The sequence below is a fragment of the Tachyglossus aculeatus genome, chromosome 21 (genome assembly GCF_015852505.1).
Source record: "Tachyglossus aculeatus isolate mTacAcu1 chromosome 21, mTacAcu1.pri, whole genome shotgun sequence".
Taxonomy (NCBI): Eukaryota; Metazoa; Chordata; class Mammalia; order Monotremata; family Tachyglossidae; genus Tachyglossus; species Tachyglossus aculeatus.
The window spans coordinates 2,619,528-2,645,443 of NC_052086.1; the positions used below are offsets into that span (position 1 = coordinate 2,619,528).

At 51.9% G+C, this 25,916-nt stretch overlaps 2 protein-coding genes across 3 annotated transcripts in view; one reads left to right on the forward strand and one right to left on the reverse strand.

Annotated features, from left to right (window-relative positions):
- The first annotated feature begins 3,241 nt into the window (after positions 1 to 3,241).
- NEFH (neurofilament heavy) lies at positions 3,242 to 21,642 on the forward strand. The gene is made up of 4 exons (XM_038762342.1): positions 3,242 to 3,842; positions 10,993 to 11,186; positions 18,268 to 18,392; positions 18,904 to 21,642. The coding sequence occupies exons 1-4, from the start codon at positions 3,242 to 3,244 to the stop codon at positions 21,038 to 21,040; spliced, it is 3,057 nt and encodes a 1,018-aa protein (XP_038618270.1). The 3' UTR covers positions 21,041 to 21,642.
- Positions 21,643 to 23,871: 2,229 nt separating this feature from the next.
- The window catches only part of THOC5 (THO complex 5), a 33,236-nt gene continuing 31,191 nt past the window's right edge, over positions 23,872 to 25,916 (reverse strand). For both annotated transcript variants that reach the window (XM_038763654.1, XM_038763653.1), the window contains 2 exons: positions 25,243 to 25,433; positions 23,872 to 24,464 (listed from right to left, as the gene is read on the reverse strand). In XM_038763654.1, the coding sequence (XP_038619582.1) occupies positions 24,401 to 24,464; positions 25,243 to 25,433 (255 nt within the window). In that variant the 3' untranslated portion in view covers positions 23,872 to 24,400. The remainder of the gene's footprint in view (positions 24,465 to 25,242; positions 25,434 to 25,916) is intronic.

Consider the following 25,916-nt stretch of genomic DNA (forward strand, 5'->3'; position numbering starts at 1 on the left):
GAAAGCATTCATTCATTCATTCATTCATTCATTCCATCGTCTTTATTGAGCGCTTACTGCGTGCGGACCACTGTACTGAGCGCTTGGGGAGTCCAACACATAGAGACTGTCCCTACCCAACGGCGGGCCGTCCTTCCAAGAAAGCCTCCATTCATTCGTCTTTATTGATCATTCATTGATTCCATCGTCTTTACGGAGCGCTTACTGCGTGCGGAGCACCGCACTGAGCACCTGGGGAGTCCAAAAGGTAGGGACGGTCCCTACCCAACGGCGGGCCGTCCTTCCAAGAAAGCCAGTGCTCTGCACACAGTAAGAGCTCAATAAATACGATTGATCGATTGATTGATTCATTCCATCGTCTTTATCGAGCGCTTACTGTGTGCGGGGCACTGTACTGAGCGCTTGGGGAGTCCAACACATAGAGACGGTCCCTCCCCAACAGCGGGCCGTCCTTCCAAGAAAGCCTCCATTCATTCGTCTTTATTGATCATTTATTGATTCCATCGTCTTTACGGAGCGCTTACTGCGTGCGGGGCACCGTACTGAGCGCCTGGGGAGTCCAAAAGATAGGGACGGTCCCTACCTAACAAACAGCGTGCCGTCCTTCCAAGAAAGCCTCCATTCATTCGTCTTCATTGATCATTCATCGACTCCACTGTCTTTACAAGAAAGTCTCCATTCATTCGTCTTTATTGATCATTCACCGATTCCACTGTCTTTACAAGAAAGCCTCCATTCATTCGTCTTTATTGATCATTCATCGATTCCACCGTCTTTACAAGAAAGCCTCCATTCCTTCGTCTTTATTGATCATTCATCGATTCCACTGTCTTTACAAGAAAGCCTCCATTCATGCGTCTTTATTGATCATTCATCGACTCCACTGTCTTTACAAGAAAGTCTCCATTCATTCGTCTTTATTGATCATTCACCGATTCCACTGTCTTTACAAGAAAGCCTCCATTCATTCGTCTTTATTGATCATTCATCGATTCCACCGTCTTTACAAGAAAGCCTCCATTCCTTCGTCTTTATTGATCATTCATCGATTCCACCGTCTTTACAAGAAAGCCTCCATTCCTTCGTCTTTATTGATCATTCATCGATTCCACTGTCTTTACAAGAAAGTCTCCATTCATTCGTCTTTATTGATCATTCACCGATTCCACTGTCTTTACAAGAAAGTCTCCATTCATTCGTCTTTATTGATCATTCACCGATTCCACTGTCTTTACAAGAAAGCCTCCATTCATTCGTCTTTATTGATCATTCATCGATTCCACCGTCTTTACAAGAAAGCCTCCATTCCTTCGTCTTTATTGATCATTCATCGATTCCACTGTCTTTACAAGAAAGCCTCCATTCATTCGTCTTTATTGATCATTCATCGATTCCACTGTCTTTACAAGAAAGCCTCCATTCATGCGTCTTTATTGATCATTCATCGATTCCACTGTCTTTACACGAAAGCCTCCAAGCGCTTAGTACAGTGCTCTGCCCGTAGTAAGCGCTCAATAAATACGATTGATGATGATTCGTCTTTATTGATCATCCACTGATTCCACCGTCTTTACGGAGCGCCTACTGCGTGCGCCCGGGGCGTCCAACAGATAGGGCCGGCCCCGGCCCAACGGCAGCAAGAAGAAACACTGCTCAGGGAAGCAGCGTGGCTCAGTGGTAAGAGCCCGGGCTTTGGAGCCAGAGGTCATGGGTTCGAATCCCGGCTCTGCCGTGTCCGCTGTGTGACCTTGGGCAAGCCACCTAACTTCTCTGAGCCTCAGTCACCTCGTCTGTAAAATGGGGATTAAGACTGTGAGCCCCACGTGGGACAACCTGATCGCCTTGTATCCCCCAGTGCTTAGAACAGTGCTTTGCACATAGTAAGCGCTTAACAAACGCCATTTAAAAAAAAAAAGCGTCGGGTCACTGCAGCGTGGCTCAGTGGTAAGAGCCCGGGCTTTGGAGCCAGAGGTCATGGGTTCGAATCCCGGCTCTGCCGCGTCCGCTGTGTGACCTTGGGCAAGTCACCTAACTTCTCTGAGCCTCAGTCACCTCGTCTGTAAAAGGGGGATTAAGACTGTGAGCCCCACGTGGGACAACCCGATCGCCTTGTATCCCCCAGTGCTTTGCACATAGTAAGCGCTTAACAAACGCCATAAAAAAAAGCGTCGGGTCACGGGCTTTGGAGCCAGAGGTCATGGGTTCGAATCCCGGCTCTGCCGTGTCTGCTGTGTGACCTTGGGCAAGTCACCTAACTTCTCTGAGCCTCAGTCACCTCGCCTGTAAAAGGGGGATCAAGACTGTGAGCCCCCCGTGGGACAACCCGATCGCCTTGTAGATCCCCCAGTGCTTTGCACATAGTAAGCGCTTAACAAACGCCATAAAAAAAAAGCGTCGGGTCACGGGCTTTGGAGCCAGAGGTCATGGGTTCGAATCCCGGCTCTGCCGCGTCCGCTGTGTGACCTTGGGCAAGTCACCTAACTTCTCTGAGCCTCAGTCACCTCGCCTGTAAAATGGGGATTAAGACTGTGAGCCCCCCGTGGGACAACCCGATCGCCTTGTAGATCCCCCAGTGCTTTGCACATAGTAAGCGCTTAACAAATGCCATAAAACGGGTCACTGCAGTGGTAAGAGCCCGGGCTTTGGAGCCAGAGGTCATGGGTTCGAATCCCGGCTCTGCCGTGTCCGCTGTGTGACCTTGGGCAAGTCACCTAACTTCTCTGAGCCTCAGTCACCTCGCCTGTAAAATGGGGATTAAGACTGTGAGCCCCCCGTGGGACAACCCGATCGCCTTGTATCCTCCCCAGTGCTTAGAACAGTGCTTTGCACATAGTAAGCGCTTAACAAATGCCATAAAAAAAAAAGCGTCGGGTCACTGCAGTGGTAAGAGCCCGGGCTTTGGAGCCAGAGGTCACGGGTTCGAATCCCGACTCTGCCCTGTCTGCTGTGTGACCTTGGGCAAGTCACCTCACTTCTCTGAGCCTCAGTCACCTCGCCTGTAAAATGGGGATTAAGACTGCGAGCCCCCCGTGGGACAACCTGATCGCCTTAAAACGGTGCTTCGCACATAGTAAGCGCTTAACAAATGCCATTATTAAAAAAAAAAAAGGGTCGGGTGCGGAGGGGAGGGGCGTCTCCCCCGCCCCCCCTTTTTCCCCGCCCCCTGCCTGCGGAGGGGGGAGGGGGAGGGGCTATAAAAGGGGCGGCGCCCGGGGGGGGTCCGCCGCAGTGTGGGGGCAGGATGAGCTCCGTAGTGGACGCCCCGTGGGAGGAGGGGCCCGACGAGCTGCGGCGGCTGAACGCGCGCTTCTCCGGCTACGCGGAGCGGGTGCGGCGGCTGGAAGCGCGGCATCGCGTTCTACAGGGCGAGGCGGCGGCGCTCAGGCAGCAGCAGCAAGGCGGGCGCTCCGCCGCGGGCGCGCTCTACGAGCGGGACACCGCGCAGCTCCGCGGCCTCCTCCTGCGCCTGCGCGCCGCCGGCGGCCGCCTGCGGCTGGAGCGCCGGCGGCTGGGCCGCCAGGTGGCGCGCGCGCGGCGGCGCCTGGGGGACGAGGCGCGCAGGCGCCGGGAGGCGGAGGCGGCGGCGCGCGCGCTGGCGCGCCTGGCCCAGCGCGCGGGGCGGGAGCGCGCGCGGCTGGAGCGCAGGGCGCAGGCGCTGCGCGACGAGGGCGCCCTCCGGCGGCGGCTGCACGGCCAGCACGTGGGCCGCCTGCTCGCCCGGGTGCGAGGCGACGGCGACCGGGCCGCCGCCGCCTCCTGGAGGGCCTCCGTGAGCGCCGCCCCGAGGGACGCCCCGCGGCGGATCCACGGACACCAGCTCCGCCACGACGACCGGTTCCGAGGTGCCCGGGCACGGGGAGGGAGGGAGGAGGGAGGGGAGGGAGGGAGGGAGGGAGGGAGGAGGACCAGGGTGAGAGATGAAGGGGAGGGAGGGAGGAGGACCGGGACACACAGAGGTGGAGGGGGTGGAGGGAGGAGGATAGAGGAGGATGCCCTGGGGGAGGGGAATGGGAGGAGGAGGAGGAGGACCAGAGTGGAGGGGGTGAAGGACACATAGAGATGAAGGGGATGGAGGGAGGAGGACCAGAGTGGAGAATGGGGAGGAGGCGAAGGACACGCTGAGATGGGGGGGAGGGAGGGAGGAGGAAGAGGAGGATGCACTGGGGGAGGGGAATGGGAGGAGGAGGAGGACCAGAGTGGAGGAGGTGAAGGACACGTAGAGATGAAGGGGATGGAGGGAGGAGGAGGAGGAGGACACATAGAGATGAAGGGGATGGAGGGAGGAGGAGGACACATAGAGATGAAGGGGATGGAGGGAGGAGGAGGAGCAGAGTCGAGAAGGGGGAGGAGGTGAAGGACACAAAGAGATGGAGGGAGGAGGAAGAGGAGGATGCCCTGGGGGAGGGGAATGGCAGGAGGAGGAGGACCAGAGTGGAGAATGGGAAGGAGGCGAAGGACACACGGAGATGGGGGGGGGGATGAAGGGAGGATGCCCTGGGGGAGGGGAATAGGAGGAGGAGGACCAGAGTGGAGAAGATGGAGAAGGTGAAGAACACATAGAGATGAGGGGGATGGAGGGAGGAGGAAAAGGAGAAAGCCCTGGGTGAGGGGAATGGGAGGAGGAGGAGGACCAGAGTGGAGGAGGTGAAGGACACATAGAGATGAAGGGGATGGAGGGAGGGGGACCAGAGTGGAGAAGGGGGAGGAGGCGAAGGACACGCTGAGATGGGGGGGATGGAGGGAGGAGGAAGAGGAGGATGCTCTGGGGGAGGGGAATGGGAGGAGGTGAAGGACACATAGAGATGGAGGGAGGTGGAGGAGGACCAGAGTGGAGAAGGGGGAGGAGGTGAAGGACACATAGAGACGAAGGGGATGGAGGGAGGAGGAAGAGGAGGATGCCCTGGAGGAGGGGAATGGGAGGAGGAGGAGGAGCAGGGTGGAGGAGGTGAAGGACACATAGAGATGAAGGGGACGGAGGGAGCGGGACCAGAGTGGAGAAGGAGGAGGCGAAGGACACGCTGAGATGGGGGGGATGGAGGGAGGAGGAAGAGGAGGGTGCCCTGGGGGAGGGGAATGGGAGGAGGAGGAGGTGAAGGACACATAGAGATGGACGGAGGAGGAAGAGGAAGCCCCCCGGGGGTGAGTGGAATAGGGGGAGGAGGAGAAGGCCCACTCCCAGGGGGAAGGGAACGGGGACAGAAGGAGGACCCGCAGAGAGAAATTGGAGGAGAGCCGGGGTGGAGGAGGTGAAGGACACATAGAAGGGGGAGGAGGTGAATGACACACAGTGATGGGGGGAATTGAGGGGGGAGGAGGAGGAGGAAGAGGAGGAGGAAGCCCGCCGGGGGTGAGGGGAATAGGAGGAGGAGGACCCCCAGGGGTGAGGGGAATGGTGGGGGGGGGGGGGGGGAGGAAGACCCCCCGGGGGTGAAGGGACTAGGGGGAGAAGGAGGAGGAGGAGGACCAGCCTGGAGAAGGTGAAGGACACACAGAGATGAGGGGGATGGAGGGAGGGGGAGGAGGAGGAGGAAGAGGACCCCCGGAGGGGGTGGGGGAGGAGGAAGGACAGGCAGAGATGTGGGGGATGGAGGGAGGAGGAGGAGGAGGACCCGGGAAGTGGGGCAAGGACACACAAAGGCTGAAGGGAAGGCGGAGGCTAGGCTGGGCTTGGGGGAGGGGGCAAGCTGGAATGGGGGGCGTCGCGGGGAGGAGGAGGAGGAGGAGGAGGCGGCGGAAGGGGCATTAGGGAGGCCTAGCAGAGGAGAACCAAGAGGGAGGGGGGACATCCCGGGGGAGAGGAGGGGGCAGGGGGGAGGGGCTGCCTCCAAGCCCCCCCGGAGGAGAGTCTAGACCCTCTGACCCTCCTCCGACCCCCAGCCGGGGCATTGTCCACACCCGCAAGGTCCTGCGGCCTGCCCGCCTCAGGCCCGACTGGGCCCGGTGCCCCAACTGGCTGAGCTGAGCTGACCTCCATCCCCTGAGTGTCCTGTCCTCCTGACAAGCCCCGCCCGTGCGAATCGGGGCATTGGCTGGACACCCCCCCCCCCCCGCCCCCCATGACTGGTCTGCGCCCCAGGCCCACTGCCAAGGCCAGCAGAAACGGGGCCCTAATACAGGATGGTCCTTCCCGGCCCTCCCTTTGATGGACACCAGGACTCCTGGCTTCCTATAGCTCTATTTCTCGAGGGACTCCATTCATTCATTCATTCAATCGTATTTATCGAGCGCTTACTGAGTGCAGAGCACTGGACTAAGCGCTTGGAAAGTACAATACAGCGATAGAGAATCTCTGACCACAACGGGCTTACAGTTTAGAGTGATGGGAGACAGACATCAAAATAGGTAAAGAGGCATCAGTATCCGATTTGTATTTCCCAAGCGCTTAGTACAGTGCTCTGTGTGCAGTAAGCGCTCGATAAAGACGAATGAATGAATGAGTGAAATCCCTCTCCGTCACCTTGCAGCCCAGCCAAGACCTCACCGCAGCCCCATAAGTGCTTTGAGATCGGGGGCCAGCAGCAGCAGAATGAGCTAGCGAAGGAGCCCCGGACAAGAAATCCCGATTTCTCGTCCTTTACGTGCCACTGACCTGCTTAGATACCCTCTGGCAAGTCGCCCTCTCTGCGGTCTCTATTGCTTCCTCTGGCAAATGGGGATAATATCTACTTCTCCGTTGCCTCCCTGGGTTGAGCGGAGACACCCAGGAGACAACGGATGTGAGGGCCCTTCTGAACAACAGACGCACCCGATAAATTCAGTGTAAATAAGAATTAAAAAAGAGCAGTTATTTCCAAAATGAGACGTTATCCCAAAGTCAGAGGCATTATATAGTCCCCTCACTTCACCAGTCCTAGCCCTGCCACCGGAAAACATGAATAATAATAATAATAATAATCGTACATGAGCACTCACTGGGTGCAGAGCACTGTACTTGGCCTTTGGGAGAGTACAATACAACATCAAATACAGTCCCTGCCCACACGAGCTCACAATCTAGAGGCTGGGGGAGACTGACATTAATATAAGTAGATATAAATTACAGATATATACAGATGTGCCACAGAGAAGGGAGAGAGGATCATCATCATCATCATCAATCGTATTTATCATCATCATCATCATCATCAATCGTATTTATTGAGCGCTTACTATGTGCAGAGCACTGTACTAAGCGCTTGGGAAGTCCAAATTGGCAACATATAGAGACAGTCCCTACCCAACAGTGGGCTCACAGTCTAAAAGGGGGAGACAGAGAACAAAACCAAACATACTAACAAAATAAAATAAATAGAATAGATATGTACAAGTAAAATAGAGTAATAAATATGTACAAACGTATATACATATATACAGGTGCTGTGGGGAAGGGAAGGAGGTAAGATGGGGGGATGGAGAGGGGGACGAGGGGGAGAGGAAGGAAGGGGCTCAGTCTGGGAAGGCTTCCTGGAGGAGATGGGCCTTCATTAAGGCTTTGCCGAACAGACAGTTCTAGAATTATCTGGTGTCTTTGATCGTGCTCAGGATGAAATCAGGGGCCGGGGCGTCTCCTCCCTCTGTGCCTGCTTCGAGCCCCAAGGGGGGGAACCCACATCGGGGAATCCAGGCTGGGGAGGTGGCTTATTCTTATTAATTAATTTTATTTATTTATTTTACTTGTACATATTCTATTTATTTTATTTTGTTAATATGCTTTGTTCTCTGTCTCCCCCTTCTACACTGTGAGCCCACTGTTGGGTAGGGACCGTCTCTATACGTTGCCAACTTGGACTTCCCAAGCGCTTAGAACAGTGCTCTGCACACAGTAAGCGCTCAATAAATACGATTGAAAGAATGAATGAAAAAGTGCTGGCGAGTCGTTGCCAATTCATAGTGACTCTCTGGTCCCGTTTTCTGCCATAGTCTGTAACCTAATGTTTCTTCCGTTAGGGTTGTTCTGGTCCCTCTCCATCTAGCTGCCCATCTGCCCCTTCCACGTTTTCCCCAGACTTTTCCTATCAAGAGTGTCTTCTCCACAGAATCAGTCCTCCTAATGATGTATCCAAAATACGCTTCTCTAGGTCGAGTCATTTGGCCTTCCAATCCATCAATCAATCGTATCTATTGAGCGCTTACTGTGTGCAGAGCACTGTACTAAGCGCTTGGGAAGTCCAAGTTGGCAACATATAGAGACAGTCCCTACCCAACAGTGGGCTCACAGTCTAAAAGACCAGAGACCAAGAGTGTCTTCTTCACAGAATCAGTCCTCCTGATGCTGTATCCAAAATACGCTCATCTAGGTCGAGTCATTTGGCCTTCCAATCAATCAATCAATCGTATTTATTGAGCGCTTACTGTGTGCAGAGCACTGGACTAAGCGCTTGGGAAGTCCAAGTTGGCAACATATAGAGATGGTCCCTACCCAACAGTGGGCTCACAGTCTAAAAGACCAGAGACCACTTTGGTTTCACTGGCTCCAAAATCCATTTGTTTTTGGAGCAGACCATGGGATTCGCCAAAGCCTTCTCCAAAACCACATTTCCAAAGAATCGATGCTTTTTCTATCCTGTGGCGGGGGTTTAGGGAAAGCCAATCTCTTCAGGCACCTGAAGAGGAATCCAGCAGCATTCTCCGTTTTGATAGTTTCCCCCACCCGCCCAACATTTTTTTTTTTTTGAGGTATTTGCTAAGCACTTACTAATTGCCAAGCACTGTACTGAGCCTTGGATAGGTACAAATAGAGAAGCAGCGTGGTGTAGTGGATTTTTAGACTGTGAGCCCACTGTTGGGTAGGGACTGTCTCTATATGTTGCCATCTTGTACTTCCCAAGCGCTTAGTACAGTGCTCAGCACACAGTAAGCGCTCAATAAATATGATTGATTGAGCACAGGCCTAGGAGAAGATCATGGGTTCTAATCCTGCCTCCACCACTTCTCTGCCCTGTGACCTTGGGCAAGTGACTTCTCTGGCCCTCAGTTCCCTCATCGGTAAAATGGGGATTGAGACCGGGAGCCCCACGTGGGACAGGGACTAGGTCCAACTAGGGGTGCTTGTATCCGCCCCAGGGCTTAGTATGGTGACTGGCACATAATAAGCACTTAACAAATATAGTGATGATTTATTCAATTATATTCAATCAATAAATACAACTGAATGAATATTTATTGAATGCTTACTGTGCACAAAGCGCTGTACTAAGAGCTTGGGAGAGCCCAACAGAACAATAAACAGACACATTCCCTGCCCACACAAGCTTACAGTCTAGGGGCGAGGGGAGACAGACAGTAATATGAATATAAAAATTAATAATAATAATGGTATTTGTTCAGCGCTTACTATCATCATCATCAATCGTATTTATTGAGCGCTTACTATTCCTGTGCCAAGCACAGTTACTTACTGTGCCAAGCACAGTTCTAAGCACTGGGGGGAGAGTACAATCAATCAGTCAATTGCATTTATTGAGCGCTTACTGCGTGCAGAGCACTGTACTAAGCGCTTGGGAAGTACAAGTTGGCAACGTATAGAGACGGTCCCTACCCTACAGTGGGCTCACAGTCTAGAATACAAGATCATCAGGTTGTCCCACGCGGGGCTCACAGTCTTAATCCCCATTTTACAGATGAGGGAACTGAGGCCCAGAGGAGCCAAGCTGACTCGCCCAAAGTCACCCAGCTGACGAGTGGCCGAGGTGGGATTAGACTCCCAAGCCCGGGCCCTTTCCACCGAGCCACGCTGCTTCTCAATATCATCAATCGTATTTATTGAGCGCGTACTGTGTGCAGAGCACTGGACTAAGCGCTTGGGAAGTACAAGTTGGCAACATATAGAAGCAGCGTGGCTCAGTGGAAAGAGCCCGGGCTTTGGAGTCAGAGGTCATGGGTTCGAATCCCGGCTCCACCACATGTCTGCTGTGTGACCTTGGGCAAGTCACTTAAGTTCTCTGAGCCTCAGTTACCTCATCTGTAAAACGGGGATGATGACCGTGAGCCCCACGTGGAACAACCTTATCACCTTGTATCCTCCCCCAGCGCTTAGAACAGTGCTTTGCACATAGTAAGCGCTTAACAAATGCCATCATCATCATTATTATTATTATATAGAGACAGTCCCTACCCAACAGTGGGCTCACAGTCTAAAAGGGGGTCAATAGACCGCGACCTCGTTGTGGGCGGGGATTGTCATCATCAATCGTATTTATTGAGCGCTTCCTGTGTGCAGAGCACTGGACTAAGCGCTTGGGAAGTCCAAGTTGGCAACACATAGAGACAGTCCCTACCCAGCAGTGGGCTCACAGTCTAAAAGGGGGAGACAGTTGTTGTTGTTTTTTCCCAAGGGCTTAGTACAAGCGCTCTGCACACGGTAAGGGCTTAATCAACACGATCGAATGAATGAAAAGCTCATTGGCCCTAATAAATAAAACCGAGATGCAAAAAGAAGGGGCTGGGGAGAGCTGGAGATGCGATCTGCAATGCAGTTGGAGCAGAGGGGGTCATCATCATCATCATCATCATCATCAATCGTATTTATTGAGCGCCTACTGTGTGCAGAGCACTGTACTAAGCGCTTGGGAAGTCCAAGTTGGCAACACATAGAGACAGTCCCTACCCAGCAGTGGGCTCACAGTCTAAAAGGGGGAGACAGTTGTTGTTGTTTTTTCCCAAGGGCTTAGTACAAGCGCTCTGCACACGGTAAGGGCTTAATCAGCACGATCGAATGAATGAATGACTGACTGAATGAATGAAAAGCTCATCGGCCCTAATAATTAAAACCGAGATGCAAAAAGAAGGGGCTGGGGAGAGCTGGAGACGCGATCTGCAAGGGGGACGGGGAGAGGGGGTCATCCCATCACGGAGCCGAGCCCCCCCGCCGTACCCCTTCCACCCGCCAGCGTCTCCCGGAGGAGGGCCCGCCGCAGGCTCGGCCTTCCCCGGGGTGTCGGTCGGACCCCCGCTCTCCGCCGACCCAAAAAGAGGCGATCCCCCCCCTCTCTCTCTCCCCTCCGGGTGCCGCAGTGAGGCTGGACGAGCTGTCGGAGGTGGCCAAGACGGACGCGATGCGCTGCGCCCGGGAGGAGCTGGGCCAGTGCCGGCGCCAGCTCCGGGCCAAGACCACCGAGCTGGAGGCCCTCAAGGGGCTGAGGGACTCGCTGGAGAGGCAGTGCTGCGACTTGGAGGACAGGCATCAGGCGGACGTCACCTCCTACCAGGTAGACGCCCGCGGTGCCCCTTGGCGGCTGAGGGCAGCCCGGGGCCTGGCCCCTCCGCGCTCTCTTTTTTACAGTATTCGTTAAGCGCTTATTACGCATCAATCGTCTAAACGCTAGGAGAGCTAGGAGTTAATTCGTCCCAACACAGCCCCCGTCTAGCCTAGGAGGGAAGACAGAAGAACCGAGGCCAACTTGTACTTCCCAAGCGCTTAGTATAGTTAAGCGCTCAATAAATACGATTGATGATTGATTGATTGAGGCACAGAGAAGGTAGGCGACTTGCCCGAGGTCACACAGCTGGAAGGCGATTCCCGGGCTCTTTCCACAAGGTCACGCTGCTTCTCGTGATTTAATAATAATGCTATTTAAGCGCCTATTCTGGGTCGAGCCCTGTTCTGAGCGCTGGGGGACAGGGCTGTGCACACAGTAAGCGCTCAATAAATACGATTGATTGATTGATTGAGGCACAGAGAAGGTAGGCGACTTGCCCGAGGTCACACAGCTGGAAGGCGGCAGGTCCTCCGATTCCCAGGCCCGAGCTGTTTCCACAAGGTCATACTGCTTCTCGTGATTTAGTAATAATGGTATTTAAGCGCCTATTCTGGGTTGAGCCCTGTTCTGAGCGCTGGGGGACAGGGCTCTGCACACAGTAAGCGCTCAATAAATACGATTGATTGATTGAGGCACAGAGAAGGTAGGCGACTTGCCCAAGGTCACACAGCTGGAAGGCGGCAGGTCCTCCGATTCCCCGGCCCGGGCTCTCTCCACAAGGTCATGCTGCTTCTCGTGATTTAGTAATAATGGTATTTAAGCGCCTATTCTGGGTCGAGCCCTGTTCTGAGCGCTGGGGGACAGGGCTCTGCACACAGTAAGCGCTCAATAAATACGATTGATTGATTGATTGAGGCACAGAGAAGGTAGGCGACTTGCCCGAGGTCACACAGCTGGAAGGCGGCAGGTCCTCCGATTCCCAGGCCCGAGCTGTTTCCACAAGGTCATACTGCTTCTCGTGATTTAGTAATAATGGTATTTAAGCGCCTATTCTGGGTTGAGCCCTGTTCTGAGCGCTGGGGGACAGGGCTCTGCACACAGTAAGCGCTCAATAAATACGATTGATTGATTGAGGCACAGAGAAGGTAGGCGACTTGCCCGAGGTCACACAGCTGGAAGGCGGCAGGTCCTCCGATTCCCGGGCCCGGGCTCTCTCCACAAGGTCATGCTGCTTCTCGTGATTTAGTAATAATGGTATTTAAGCGCCTATTCTGGGTCGAGCCCTGTTCTGAGCGCTGGGGGACAGTGCTCTGCACACAGTAAGCGCTCAATAAATACGATTGATTGATTGATTGAGGCACAGAGAAGGTAGGCGACTTGCCCGAGGTCACACAGCTGGAAGGCGGCAGGTCCTCCGATTCCCAGGCCCGAGCTGTTTCCACAAGGTCATACTGCTTCTCGTGATTTAGTAATAATGGTATTTAAGCGCCTATTCTGGGTTGAGCCCTGTTCTGAGCGCTGGGGGACAGGGCTCTGCACACAGTAAGCGCTCAATAAATACGATTGATTGATTGATTGAGGCACAGAGAAGGTAGGCGACTTGCCCGAGGTCACACAGCTGGAAGGCGGCAGGTCCTCCGATTCCCAGGCCCGAGCTGTTTCCACAAGGTCATACTGCTTCTTGTGATTTAATAATAATGCTATTTAAGCGCCTATTCTGGGTCGAGCCCTGTTCTGAGCGTTGGGGGACAGGGCTCTGCACACAGTAAGCGCTCAATAAATACGATTGATTGATTGATTGAGGCACAGAGAAGGTAGGCGACTTGCCCGAGGTCACACAGCTGGAAGGCGGCAGGTCCTCCGATTCCCAGGCCTGAGCTGTTTCCACAAGGTCATACTGCTTCTCGTGATTTAGTAATAATGGTATTTAAGCGCCTATTCTGGGTTGAGCCCTGTTCTGAGCGCTGGGGGACAGGGCTCTGCACACAGTAAGCGCTCAATAAATACGATTGATTGATTGAGGCACAGAGAAGGTAGGCGACTTGCCCAAGGTCACACAGCTGGAAGGCGGCAGGTCCTCCGATTCCCAGGCCCGGGCTCTCTCCACAAGGTCACGCTGCTTCTCGTGATTTAATAATAATGGTATTTAAGCGCCTATTCTGGGTCAAGCCCTGTTCTAAGCGCTGGGGGAGATACAAGTTAATTAGGCCAGATACGGTCCCTGCCCCATGTGGGGCTCACGGTCTAAGCGGGAGGGAGATCAGTGTTGCTCTGTGGAAATAGTGCGGGCTTTGGAGTCAGAGGTCACGGGTTCAAATCCCGGCTCCGCCAATTGTCAGCTGGGTGACTTTGGGCGAGTCACTTCACTTCTCCGTGCCTCAGTGACCTCATCTGGAAAATGGGGATTAAGACTGTGAGCCCCCCTGAGACAACCTGATCATCATCATCATCATCAATCGTATTTATTGAGCGCTTACTGTGTGCAGAGCACTGTAAGCGCTTGGGAAGTACAAATTGGCAACATTATAGAGACAGTCCCTACCCAACAGTGGGCTCACAGTCTAAAAGGGGGAGACAGAGAACAAAACCAAACATACGAACAAAATAAAATAAATAGAATAGATCATCATCAATCGTATTTATTGAGCGCTTACTATGTGCAGAGCACTGTACTAAGCGCTTGGGAAGTCCAAGTTGGCAACATCTAGAGACAGTCCCTACCCAACAGTGGGCTCACAGTCTAAAAGGGGGAGACAGAGAACAAAACCAAACATACGAACAAAATAAAATAAATAGATCATCATCAATCGTATTTATTGAGCGCTCACTGTGTGCAGAGCACTGTACTAAGTGCTTGGGAAGTCCAAGTTGGCAACATATAGAGACAGTCCCTACCCAACAGTGGGCTCACAGTCTAAAAGGGGGAGACAGAGAACAAAACCAAACATACGAACAAAATAAAATAAATAGAATAGATATGTACAAGTAAAATAAATAAGTAAATAGAGTAACAAATATGTACAAACATATATACAGGTGCTGGGGGGAAGGGAAGGAGGTAAGATGCCGGGGGGGGGGATGGACAACCTGATCACCTTGTAACCTTCCCAGCGCTTAGAACAGTGCTTTGCACATAGTAAGCGCTTAATAAATGCCATTATTATTATTATCAGGGATTGAATCCTCTTTGCCTCCGTTTTCTCAACTACAAGACGGGGAGCGAAGCGGGTTGCCCAAGGTCCCCCGGCACCCAAGTGGCGGGACCAGGATTAGAACTCACTCCTCCGCCGCCCGGGCTTTATCCACAAGGCCACGCGGCTTTCCTTTGGCGACGGCACCCGGAGATCCCTCCCGGGAGCGTGTGTGTCCGTGCCGGGGCCCCTTCGAGCCCCTCGGCCTTCAGGAGGAAGGACGGACGAGAGTCGGGTCTGACGGAGATCCAGGGACAAAAACAGTTGCCGCTTGCTCACTCTGCAAGCTGAGAAAGAAGGCCTGGGTGCTAGGTGCTAGGGATAATTATTATTATTATCAGGGATTGAATCCTCTTTGCCTCAGTTTTCTCAACTATGGCTGTCTAGAAGAGCCATAATAACAATAATATTAATAATTCTAGACTGTGAGCCCACTGTTGGGTAGGGACTGTCTATATATACTATATATGTGTATATATATATATCTATATATAGATATATATAAATATATCTATATATAGATATATATCTATATATAGATATATATACTATATATATACATAGATACTATATATATACTATATACATAGATACTATATATAGATACTGTATATATAGATAGATACTATATAGATAGATAGATACTATATATACACTATATAGTATAATAATAATATTATTAACCTGTGTTAATATTATTAACCTGTATATGTGTATATATGTTTGTACATATTTATTACTCTATTTATTTATTTTACTTGTCCATATCTATTCTATTTATTTTATTTTGTTAGTATGTTTGGTTTTGTTCTCTGTCTCCCCCTTTTAGACTGTGAGCCCACTGTTGGGTAGGGACTATATAGTAGTATATAGTATACTGTATATATAATATACTACTATAGTATATAGTATAGTAGTATATATAGTATACTACTATATAGTAGTATATAGTATACTACCTGTATATGTTTGTACATATTTATTACTCTATTTATTTTACTTGTACGTATCTATTCTATTTATTTTATTTTGTTAGTATGTTTGGTTTTGTTCTCTGTCTCCCCCTTTTAGACTGTGAGCCCACTGTTGGGTAGGGACTGTCTATATATACTATATAGTGTGTGTATATATATATATATGTATATATACTACCTGTATATATGTTTGTACACATTTATTACTCTATTTTACTTGTCCATACCTATTCTATTTATTTTATTTTATTAGTATGTTTGGTTTTGTTCTCTGTCTCCCCCTTTTAGACTGTGAGCCCACTGTTGGGTAGGGACTGTCTATATATACTATATAGTGTGTATATATGTATATATGTGTATATATATATATATATACTACCTGTATATATGTTTGTACATATTTATTACTCTATTTATTTTACTTGTACATATCTATTCTATTTATTTTATTTTATTAGTATGTTTGGTTTTGTTCTCTGTCTCCCCCTTTTAGACTGTGAGCCCACTGTTGGGTAGAGACTGTCTATATATACTATATAGTGTGTATATATGTATATATATATATATATATATACATATATATATATATATATATACTACCTGTATATGTGTTTGTACATATTTATTACTCTATTTATTTTACTTGTACATATCTATTCTATTTATTTTATTTTGTTAGTATGCTTGGTTTTGTTCTCTGTCTCCCCCTTTTAGACTGTGAGCCCACTGTTGGGTAGGGACTGCCTCTATATGTTGCCAATTTGTACTTCCCAAGCGCTTAGTACAGTGCTCTGCACACAGTAAGCACTCAATAAATATGATTGATGATGATGACGACTGTCTCTACATGTTGCCAACTTGGACTTCCCAAGCGCTTAGTACAGTGCTCTGCACACAGGAAGCGCTCAGTAAATGCGATTGATTGATTAATAATCGCATTTGCTAAGCATGTACTATGTGTCAAGCGCTGGGATTGATAGAAGCGAATCAGGTTGGACACAGTCCCTGCCCCACATGGGCTCAGTCTTAATCCCATTTTACAGATGAGGCCACTGAGGCCCAGAGAAGGGAAGTGACTTGTCCAAGGTCACACAGCACAAAGGTGGCAGAGCCGGGATTAGAACCCATGACCTTCTGACTCCTAGGCCCGGTCTCTGGCCACTACACCGTGCTGCTGATAATAATAATAATAATGATGGCATTTATTAAGCGCTTACTATGTGCAAAGCACTGTTCTAAGCGCTGGGGAGTTTACAAGGTGATCAGGTTGTCCCACGGGGGGCTCACAGATTATTTTGGGGATAATTATTATTATTATCAAGGATTGAATCCTCTTTGCCTCAGTTTTCTCAACTACAAGATGGGAAGCGAAGTGGGTTGCCCAAGGTCCCACAGCACATGAGTGGTGGGACCATCCCCATTTTACAGATGAGATAACTGAGGCCTATATATATGTTAGCCCCTTCCTTCCCTCCCCCTCATTCCCCTCTCCATCCCCCTCATCTTACCTCCTTCCCTTCCCCACAGCACTTGCATATATGTATATATGTTTGTACAGATCTATTACTCTATTTATTTATTTATTTATTTTACTTGTACATATCTATTCTATTTATTTTATTTTCTTAGTATGTTTGGTTTTGTTCTCTGTCTCCCCCTTTTAGACTGTGAGCCCACTGTTGGGTAGGGACTGTCTCTATATGTTGCTAACTTGTACTTCCCATGCGCTTAGTACAGTGCTCCGCACACAGTAAGCGCTCAATAAATACGATTGATTGATGTATATGTTTGTACATATTTATTACTCTATTTATATATTTTATTTGTACATACTTATTCTATTTTGTTAATATGTTTTGTTTTGTTCTCTGTCTCCCCCTTCTAGACTGTGAGCCCGCTGTTGGGTAGGGACCGTCTCTATATGTTGCCAACTTGGACTTCCCAAGCGCTTAGTACAGTGCTCTGCACGTAGTAAGCGCTCGATAAATACGATTGAATGAATGAATGAGGCCCAGGAAAGTGAAGTGACTTGCCCAAAGTCACACAGCTGACAAGTGACGGAGCCGGGATTTGAACCGATGACCTCTGACTCCAAAGCCCGGGCTCTCCCCACTGAGCCACTGCTGCTTCCCGGGGTCTTGCTGATGAAGGCAAGACCCCACCCGCAGCCCCCACCCTTTAAACCTGTATATATGTCTATATGTTTGTACATATTTATTACTCTTATTTATTTATTTATTTTACTTGTACATATCTATTTTATTTATTTTATTTTCTTAGTATGTTTGGTTTTGTTCTCTGTCTCCCCCTTTTAGACTGTGAGCCCACTGTTGGGTAGGGACTGTCTCTAGATGTTGCCAACTTGGACTTCCCAAGCGCTTAGTACAGTGCTCTGCACAAAGTAAGCGCTCAATAAATACGATTGACTGATTGATTTTAAACAACCCAGATCTGGTTCTAATCCCGGCTCCGCCACTTGCCTACTGTGTGACCTTGGGCAAGTCACTTGACTTCTCTGGGCCTCAGTGACCTCGTCTGTAAAACGGGGATGAAGACTGTGAGCCCCATGTGGGACAACCTGATCACCTTGCATCTACCCCAGTGCTTACAACAGTGCTCGACACATAGTAACAGCTTAACAGATGCTATTATTATCAGTCGGTCCCATGCCACTCCACTGCCTCCTCCGGGGCCACTGGGATGGGTTATTGGGAGTGCGGGGGCGTCTACATTGCAGAGAGCAGGGGAGCCTGCAGCTCCCTGAGACCCACAATCAATCAATCGTATTTATTGAGCGCTTACTGTGTGCAGAGCACTGTACTAAGTGCTTGGGAAGTACAAGTTGGCAACATATAGAGACGGTCCCTACCCAACAGTGTAGCTCACAGTCTAGAAGTGGGCTCCCAATCCTCTCTGCACCTCCAGGAAGCCATCCAGCAGCTGGACCACGAGCTGAGGAACACCAAGTGGGAGATGGCCGCCCAACTCCGGGAATACCAGGACCTGCTGAACGTGAAAATGGCCCTGGATATCGAAATTGCCGCTTACAGGTGTGTGGGGTCGGAGGAGGCGGGACGGGAGCTGGGGGAGAGACCGAATGAGGGCTTAGGGTCGAGAGCCCACTGTTGGGTACGGATTGTCTCTATATGTTGCCAACTTGTACTTCCCAAGCGCTTAGTACAGTGCTCTGCACACAGTAAGCGCTCAATAAATTTGATTGAGAGCAAGGTTCGGTTAGCAGGTGACCTTGGGAGGAGTGAGGAATGGAAGCTAGGGAAAGCAAATGAATACAGCCAGTCTGTAAAAATGGGGTGAAGAATTGGTGGAGAAACATGAAGCCACAGCCTGTCTTATCCCCATTTCCCAGATGAGGACATTGGGACCCAGAGAGGCCAAGCGACTTAACTAATGTCACCCAGCAGGGTAGCAGTGGCAGACATCCTGATTCCACATCCCTCCCTCCCTCCGTTACTCCACACTCCTGTACTCGGGGCTGCTTGGATGAAAAGCACTTACACTGTTAAGATGAAATTTTCCTTTTTCCTGATCCTTCTCTTACAGAAGACTCCTGGAAGGTGAAGAGCGCCGTATAGGGTTTGGGCCAACGCCTATCCCCTTCCTGGAGGGGTTCCCGAAAGTACCCCCCATTTCCACATACGTAAAGGTCAAAAGAGAAGAGAAGATCAAAGCAGTGGAGAAACCGGAGAAGGAAACCGTAATTGTGGAAGAGCAAACAGAAGAGATCCAAGTGACCGAAGAGGTGACGGAGGAAGAGGAGAAAGAAGGAGGAGGGGAGAAAGTGGAGGCAGAGGGTGAACAGGAGGAAGAAGCCAAGTCCCCAGAGAAGGAGACTAAATCCCCCCCAACAGAGAAAGAGGTCAAGTCACCGGAAAAGGCCAAGACCCCAGAAAAGGAGGACGTCAAATCTCCAGCTGAAGTCAAGTCACCGGAGAAAGCCAAAACCCCAGTCAAGGAGGATGTCAAATCTCCAGCTGAAGTCAAGTCACCAGAGAAAGCCAGGACCCCAGTCAAGGAGGATGTCAAACCTCCAGTAAAAGTCAAGTCACCAGAGAAAGCCAAGGCCCCCATCAAGGAGGACGTCAAATCTCCAGTAGGAGTCAAGTCACCAGGGAAAGCCAAGACGCCAGTCAAGGAGGACGTCAAATCACCTGAAGTCAAATCAGCAGAGAAGGCCAAGACTCCAGTCAAGGAGGACATCAAAGCTCCAGCTAAAGTCAAATCACCAGAGAAGGCCAAGACTCCAGTCAAGGAGGACGTCAAACCTCCAGCTGAAGTCAAGTCACCAGAGAAGGCCAGGACAACAGTCAAGGAGGACGTTAAATCTCCAGCTGAAGTCAAATTACCAGAGAAAGCCAAGACCCCAGTCAAGGAGGATGTTAAATCTCCAGCTGAAATCAAATCACCAGAGAAGGCCAAGACAGCAGTCAAGGAAGACGTTAAATCTCCAGCTGAAGTCAAATTACCAGAGAAAGCCAAGACCCCAGTCAAGGAGGATGTTAAATCTCCAGCTGAAGTCAAATCACCAGAGAAGGCCAAGACTGCAGTCAAGGAGGACGTTAAATCTCCAGCTGAAGTCAAATTACCAGAGAAAGCCAAGACCCCAGTCAAGGAGGATGTTAAATCTTCAGCTGAAGTCAAATTACCAGAGAAAGCCAAGACCCCAGTCAAGGAGGACTTCAAATCTCCAGCTGAAGTCAAATCACCAGAGAAGGCCAAGATTCCAGTCAAGGAGGACATCAAAACTCCAGCTGAAGTAAAATCACCAGAGAAGGCCAAGACTCCAGTCAAGGAGGACGTCAAATCTCCAGCTGAAGTCAAATCACCAGAGAAGGCCAAGACTTCAGCCGAGGAAGATGTCAAATCTCCAGAAGTCAAATCGTCAGAGAAGGCCAAGACTTCAGCCAAGGAGGACGTCAAGTCTCCAGCAGAAGTCAAGTCGCCAGAGAAGGCCAAGATCCCAGTGGAGGAGGAGATCACGTCACTAGAGAAGGCCCGGAGTAAAGATGTCAAGTCGCCGGGAGCCGAGGAGGCTAGATCCCCTAAGAAAGAGATAACTCCAAAGAAAGAAGCAGTGAAGCCACGGGCCAAAGAAGAGGAAAAAGCCCCTGAGATCAAAGGGAAGGAGCCGCCGAAGACAGAGGAGGAGAAACCCCCCGCCAAACCAAAAACGGAAGAGAAAAAGGAAGGCAAAAAGCAGGAGGCCCCCCAAAAGCCCGAGGCGGTAGCCGAGGAGAAACCCAAAGAGCCCAAAGTGGAGTCCAAGAAGTCTGAACCGGAGGACAAGACAAAGGCCACGGCCCCCCAGCCACCGGCGACCTCTGGGAAGAAGGGGGAAACCAAGGAGCTCGAGCCGGCTCCAGCCCCTGTGGAGCCCAAGCCCAAGGACCCCAGCCAGTCCGCTGAGAAGCCAAAGCCCGCGGAAGCCCAGGTGGCCAAGAAAGAATCCAAGGCTGAGGAGAAGGAAGAGCCCAAGAAGCTGGAAGGGAAGCCCAAGGATGAGGGCCGGACTGGCGGCCGGAAGGAGGCCGGCAGCGAGGCCAAGGGTCCCTCCAAGCCCGAGGCAGAGAAGGAAGCCCCCAAGCCCAAGGCGGAGAAGTCTTCCGGCACCGACCCCAAGGACAGCCGGCCTGCCGAGAGAGCCGCCGCCGAGCAGGCCAAGAAGGGGGACGGCAAGTAGAAGGGGGACGGACCCACGACGCCGTCGGCAGCAGCAGCCAAAGACCCTCGTGTGAGGCCGAAAGAGCGGTTCTGTCATTTCGTCCCATTTTATCCCCCCCCCCCATTTATTCAAAGTGACGCTTAAACTGCAGGGAACCTTCCTTTTTCCGCACTGGGACTCTCGTTAGCAATACAGCAGTGGAAAGGGAGAGAAAACTCCAAGAGCCTCCCCCTCCCCCCGTCCCTCCACAAACAGTGGCCAAGCAAGCTTCAGTAGCAGAACGTGATGATTTGCCAAATGTCACGCCAACACTCGACTGTGAACGTGTCCCCCTCTTCCCCCCAGCCCCCGAAATAAGTGCATTTATTTACTGTCTGTGCAAGTGAAGGACAAACACTAGGATGAATGTAGAGCGGGAAATGCAGAGTGCCCAGGAGAGATCCTCCGTAGGGATGGCACTCCTTCTGGGTTCCAGGAGCCGTCTTCCGGCAGGGAGCTTCCTGCATTCCCTGCCCGTCCCCCCTCAACCCCGGAGGCTCGCTAGCCACCGGTTTGGGGGGCCGGGACAGAGGTCAGGGGTGAACTGTCGGTTGCTTCCGTGCAATAAAATAAAGTGCTTACCAAAAAAAATGACTCCTGCTTTGGTTTATTCCCTTCTCCGGGTGGAGGGCCAGGGCAGAAATCCCATCTCTGTCCTCGGGAGCTGCTCCAGGAAGCATTCCCCGACTAACCGGGAAGCAGCGCGGCCTAATGGAACGAGCCCGAGCCTGGGAGTCAGAGGACCTGAGTTCGGATCCTGCTCCGCCACTGGTCTGCTGTGTGACCTTGGGCAAGTCACCTAGCTTCTCTGGGCTTCAGTTCCCCCTCATCTGCAAAATAGGGATGCAATACCAGTTCTCCCTCCTCCTTAGACTGTGAGCCCCCATGGGGGTCCTGATTATCTTTTATCTGCCCCAGCGTTGAATTCATTTTCTGGCATTCAGTACGTGCTTAACGATATTATTATTGCTCTTATTCAATCTCTCACCTCCCCACCTTATTTGCCATCCTTATTCGCGTCAGTTTTGCACTTGAGTCCTCCTCACCTGACCCCTACGGTACTAATACACTTCTACTCTGCTTCCCCTTCTAGACCGTAAGCTCACTGTGGGCAGGGAATATGTCTGTTATATAATAATGGGTGTACTTGTTAAGCGCTTACTATGCGTCAGGCGCTGGGGCAGATTTAAGTCAAGGTGGTTGGACACAATCCCTGTCCCACTAAATCCCCATTTTACAGATGAGGTAACCGAGGCAGAGGAGTGAAGTGACTTGCCCAAGGTGACACTGCAGACATGCGGCGGAGTGGGTTTAGAACCCAGATCCTTCTGACTCCCGAGCCCGGGCTCTAACCACTACACCGTGCTGCGCTGAGCGCTTAGTAGAGTTGTCCGCAAATAGTAAGCACTCAATAAATACCACTGGCTGACTTCCTGATTAATTGGGGTATTTGTTAGGCACTTTGTGCCAAGCACTGCGGTAAATCTAACATAATCAGGTCTGACAGCTCCTGGCCCACAGGGGGTTCCCAGTCTAAGTAGAAGGGAGAGCAGGTACTGAAGCCCCGTTACCCAGATGAGGAAACTGAGGCCCAGAGTGGCCTGTACATGGAGGCAGGATTAGAACCCGGGTCCCCTGACTCTCAGGCCTTGGCTCTCTCCCCCTCAAAGACTGTGAGCTCTTTGTGGGCAGGTTATGTGCCTGTTTGTTGTTGAGAAGCAGCACGGCATAGTGGACGGAGCACGGGGGTGGGACTCGGAAGGGCACGGGTTCTAATGCCGTCTTTGCCATTTGTCTGCTGGGTGATTCTGACCAAGTCACTTCACTTCTCTGGGCCTCAGTGACCTCACCTGTAAAATGGGGATTAATTCCGTGAGCCCCACATGGGACAGGGACTGTGTCCAACTTGATCGGCCTGTATCCGCCCCAGTGCTCAGTACAGTGCCTGGCACATGCTAAGCGCTTAAATCCCACAATTGTATTTTACTCTCCCAAGAGCTTAGTACAGCGCTTTCCACACACTAAGCACTCAATAAATACAAATGAATGTATGTCCACTAGTACACACTGCCTAAGAGGATGAGAGGACGCTAATTCATTAAATGGGAAACACCCATCCGTCTGCCAAGTCTGGATGCTTCCTAAACCATCCCTGACCGTAGGGGGTTCCGCGGCCTGATTTTCCCAGGCCGCAGATGGAAACGTTCCCAGGGTAGCAGCTTCCTGGGCCTCCTCCTACCCACCCAGGCCCCCCACCCACCTGCCCGGGCAGACCACCCATTTCCGAGCCGGTCAGTAGCCATCGATTTCCAGCCGGGATCTCGGATCTTGTTCCAAAGGGCTGAATGGAATGGCTTTGCCCTGGCTCTACTCATCTGGAAAACCTATTCCGGAGGACACGGAGGGCACCGGCGTTGGCACCCTCCCTGCTTCCCCTGCCAACAACGTTCCCTGGCACCAAGCAACTATGCCCTGGGTTCTGCAGAGGAGGGAGGCTCAGCCCGCAGGCTTGGTTCATTCCATCACGGAGCTATTTTAGTGTCGGTCTCAATTAACTGCACGTCGAGAAGCAACGCGGCTGAGTGGATCGGGCCCGGAGCCTGGATGCCAGAAGGACCTGGGTTCTAATCCCAGCTCTGCCCCTGGTCTGTTGTGTGACCTTGGGCAAGTCGCCTCACTTCTCCGGGCCTCAACTGCCTCATCTGCAAAACGGGGATGAAGACCGTGAGCCCCCCGTGGGGCAGGGACTTTACCCAACCCGATTAGCTTGCACCTACTCCGGCGCTTAGAACAGAGTCTGGCACATAATAAACGCTTAACAAATACCACAATTATTATTATCATTACTCCATAAACGCTACTGATGCATGGATTGACCCAACCTTCCACTTGAGCACTTCCTCCTCTCTGGAAATTAGCCGGTCCCCGTCTCCCTGGCTGGACTGTTAGCTCCTTGAGGGTGGGGACCGGGCATTTTACTGCATTCCCCATATGCTCAGTACCTGGCGCTTAGGAGACACTCAATGCCCAACTGGGGATTCGGCTTTCCCGTCTCCGTGGTGGGAGGCTGCCCACTCCAGCCGGGAGCAAATCCAACCCCCTCCCCCGGGCCTGCCCTTCACCTAAGCAGACACGCAACCAAGATGGATCCTCTGGGCAGCTTTTACTACGACAGCTTTCTAAAAAATGGCTTCGGGTACCACCCCCCTCAACATCCCCTGGAGCCAAGGTCCACCCAGGCTGACCACGGCAGGAGACGGAGGGGGGGGGGCTCCCGGGTTCCCGCCCCGATCCGGGCCTCGGTGAGGGCGAGTCCGGCAGCGGGAGGCAACGGGCTGCTCAGCGGTGGCTGAAGAAACCCTGGGGAGAGTTGTACTTGAACGGCTTCATCCGGCTGGGGCCCCTGCCGAGAGAAGACCAGGGCAACCTCGCTCACCGCCCATCCACTCCCTCTGCTCGCCCCCGGACTGGCGGCGGGGTTTTGGGGGGAAGAAGTGGCCCCCCCCACTCCCCCTCGTCCCCCTCTCCATCCCCCCATCTTACCTCCTTCCCTTCCCCACAGCACCTGTATAGATGGTTGTACGTATTTATTACTCTATTTATTTTACTTGTACATTTCTATCCTATTTATTTTATTTTGTTGGTGTGTTTGGTTCTGTTCTCCGTCTCCCCCTTTTAGACTGTAAGCCCACTGTTGGGTAGGGACTGTCTCCATGTGTTGCCAATTTGTACTTCCCAAGCGCTTAGTACAGTGCTCCGCACATAGTAAGCGCTCAATAAATACGATTGATTGATTGATTGATTGATTGACCCTGGCCAACCCGGGGATGCCCGCCTGAACCCGTCCGGCCACACCCGGGCCCGACGAGAGCCGCACGGACAGGCAGTCGACCCCGAGACCGGACGTCTTCACGGACTGGACGCGTGGGGCTCCCCGTTAAGGTGTCGCCGTGGTGCGCCCAGCCCCCATTACCCCTCTGCTGAGCACTGGGACATCCGCCACCCTCCCGCCGGCCGGCTAGTTCAGTCCCGCACGTGCTCCTCTCGGCGTCTCCGAGCCTTCCTGGCCGGAGCCGACCGGATTGGGGTCACCCACGACGCCCCTTCCTCGTCCTCTGCCCCGGGTGGCTGAGTTTCGGGGGACCGGGCCTCCCTCCTCGGGGTCGGCCGCCCGCCCTCACCTGACCAGCCGCAGACACATCTTCTCCTGGGGGAACTCCTTGGGGCCCTCCACGCTGTTGTCGTGGCTCTCGGTCTCCAGGTAGACGTCCAGCACGACGCAGAGGCGCTGCAGCTGGTTGGTCAGGAGCTGGTAACCGGGCCCGGGCGCACACAGCTCCTTGTAGCACACGTTCACCTCGCTCTCCATGGCCTGGGGGAGGGACGGGGCCGCCACCAGCGAACCCAAACGCGAGTCAGGATCCCCGCATCGCCATCCCTCCTTCCTCTCCCGCCTGGGGCGGGTCCCTGGACTTCCCTGGGCCTCACCTGTAAAACCGGGATGAGATCCCCATCCTTCCTCCTACTACGAGCGGGAGCCGCGGGGGGGACAGGGGCCGCGTCCGTCCCAACTCTAAGTACGGCCTCGTCATGGAGGAATTGCTTAATCGATACCATCGCTTTTATAACCGTCAGGGACAGGCGACTGACTCTTTTCCTCTGCCTGTTCCTAGGGAGCCCGTAAGGAAGCAGATTCCAAATCCCACTGTCTCTCCCCTTCCAGCGTTACACAGCGACAGAGGGCTTCTAGATGTCTACCCTCTTCACTCATTCATTCGGATTTATTGAGCGCTTACTGGGTGCAGAGCTCTGTACTAAGCGTTTGGGAAGTACAAGTTGCCAACGTATAGAGACG

Excerpts from the sequence above, each read along its gene's own strand:
- NEFH (XM_038762342.1), top strand. The coding sequence starts at position 3,242 with ATGAGCTCCGTAGTGGACGCCCCGTGGGAGGAGGGGCCCGACGAGCTG. Across the intron at positions 3,843-10,992 it reads CCACGACGACCGGTTCCGAG|TGAGGCTGGACGAGCTGTCG; the intron begins GTGCCCGGGCAC and ends CGGGTGCCGCAG. Across the intron at positions 11,187-18,267 it reads CGGACGTCACCTCCTACCAG|GAAGCCATCCAGCAGCTGGA; the intron begins GTAGACGCCCGC and ends CTGCACCTCCAG.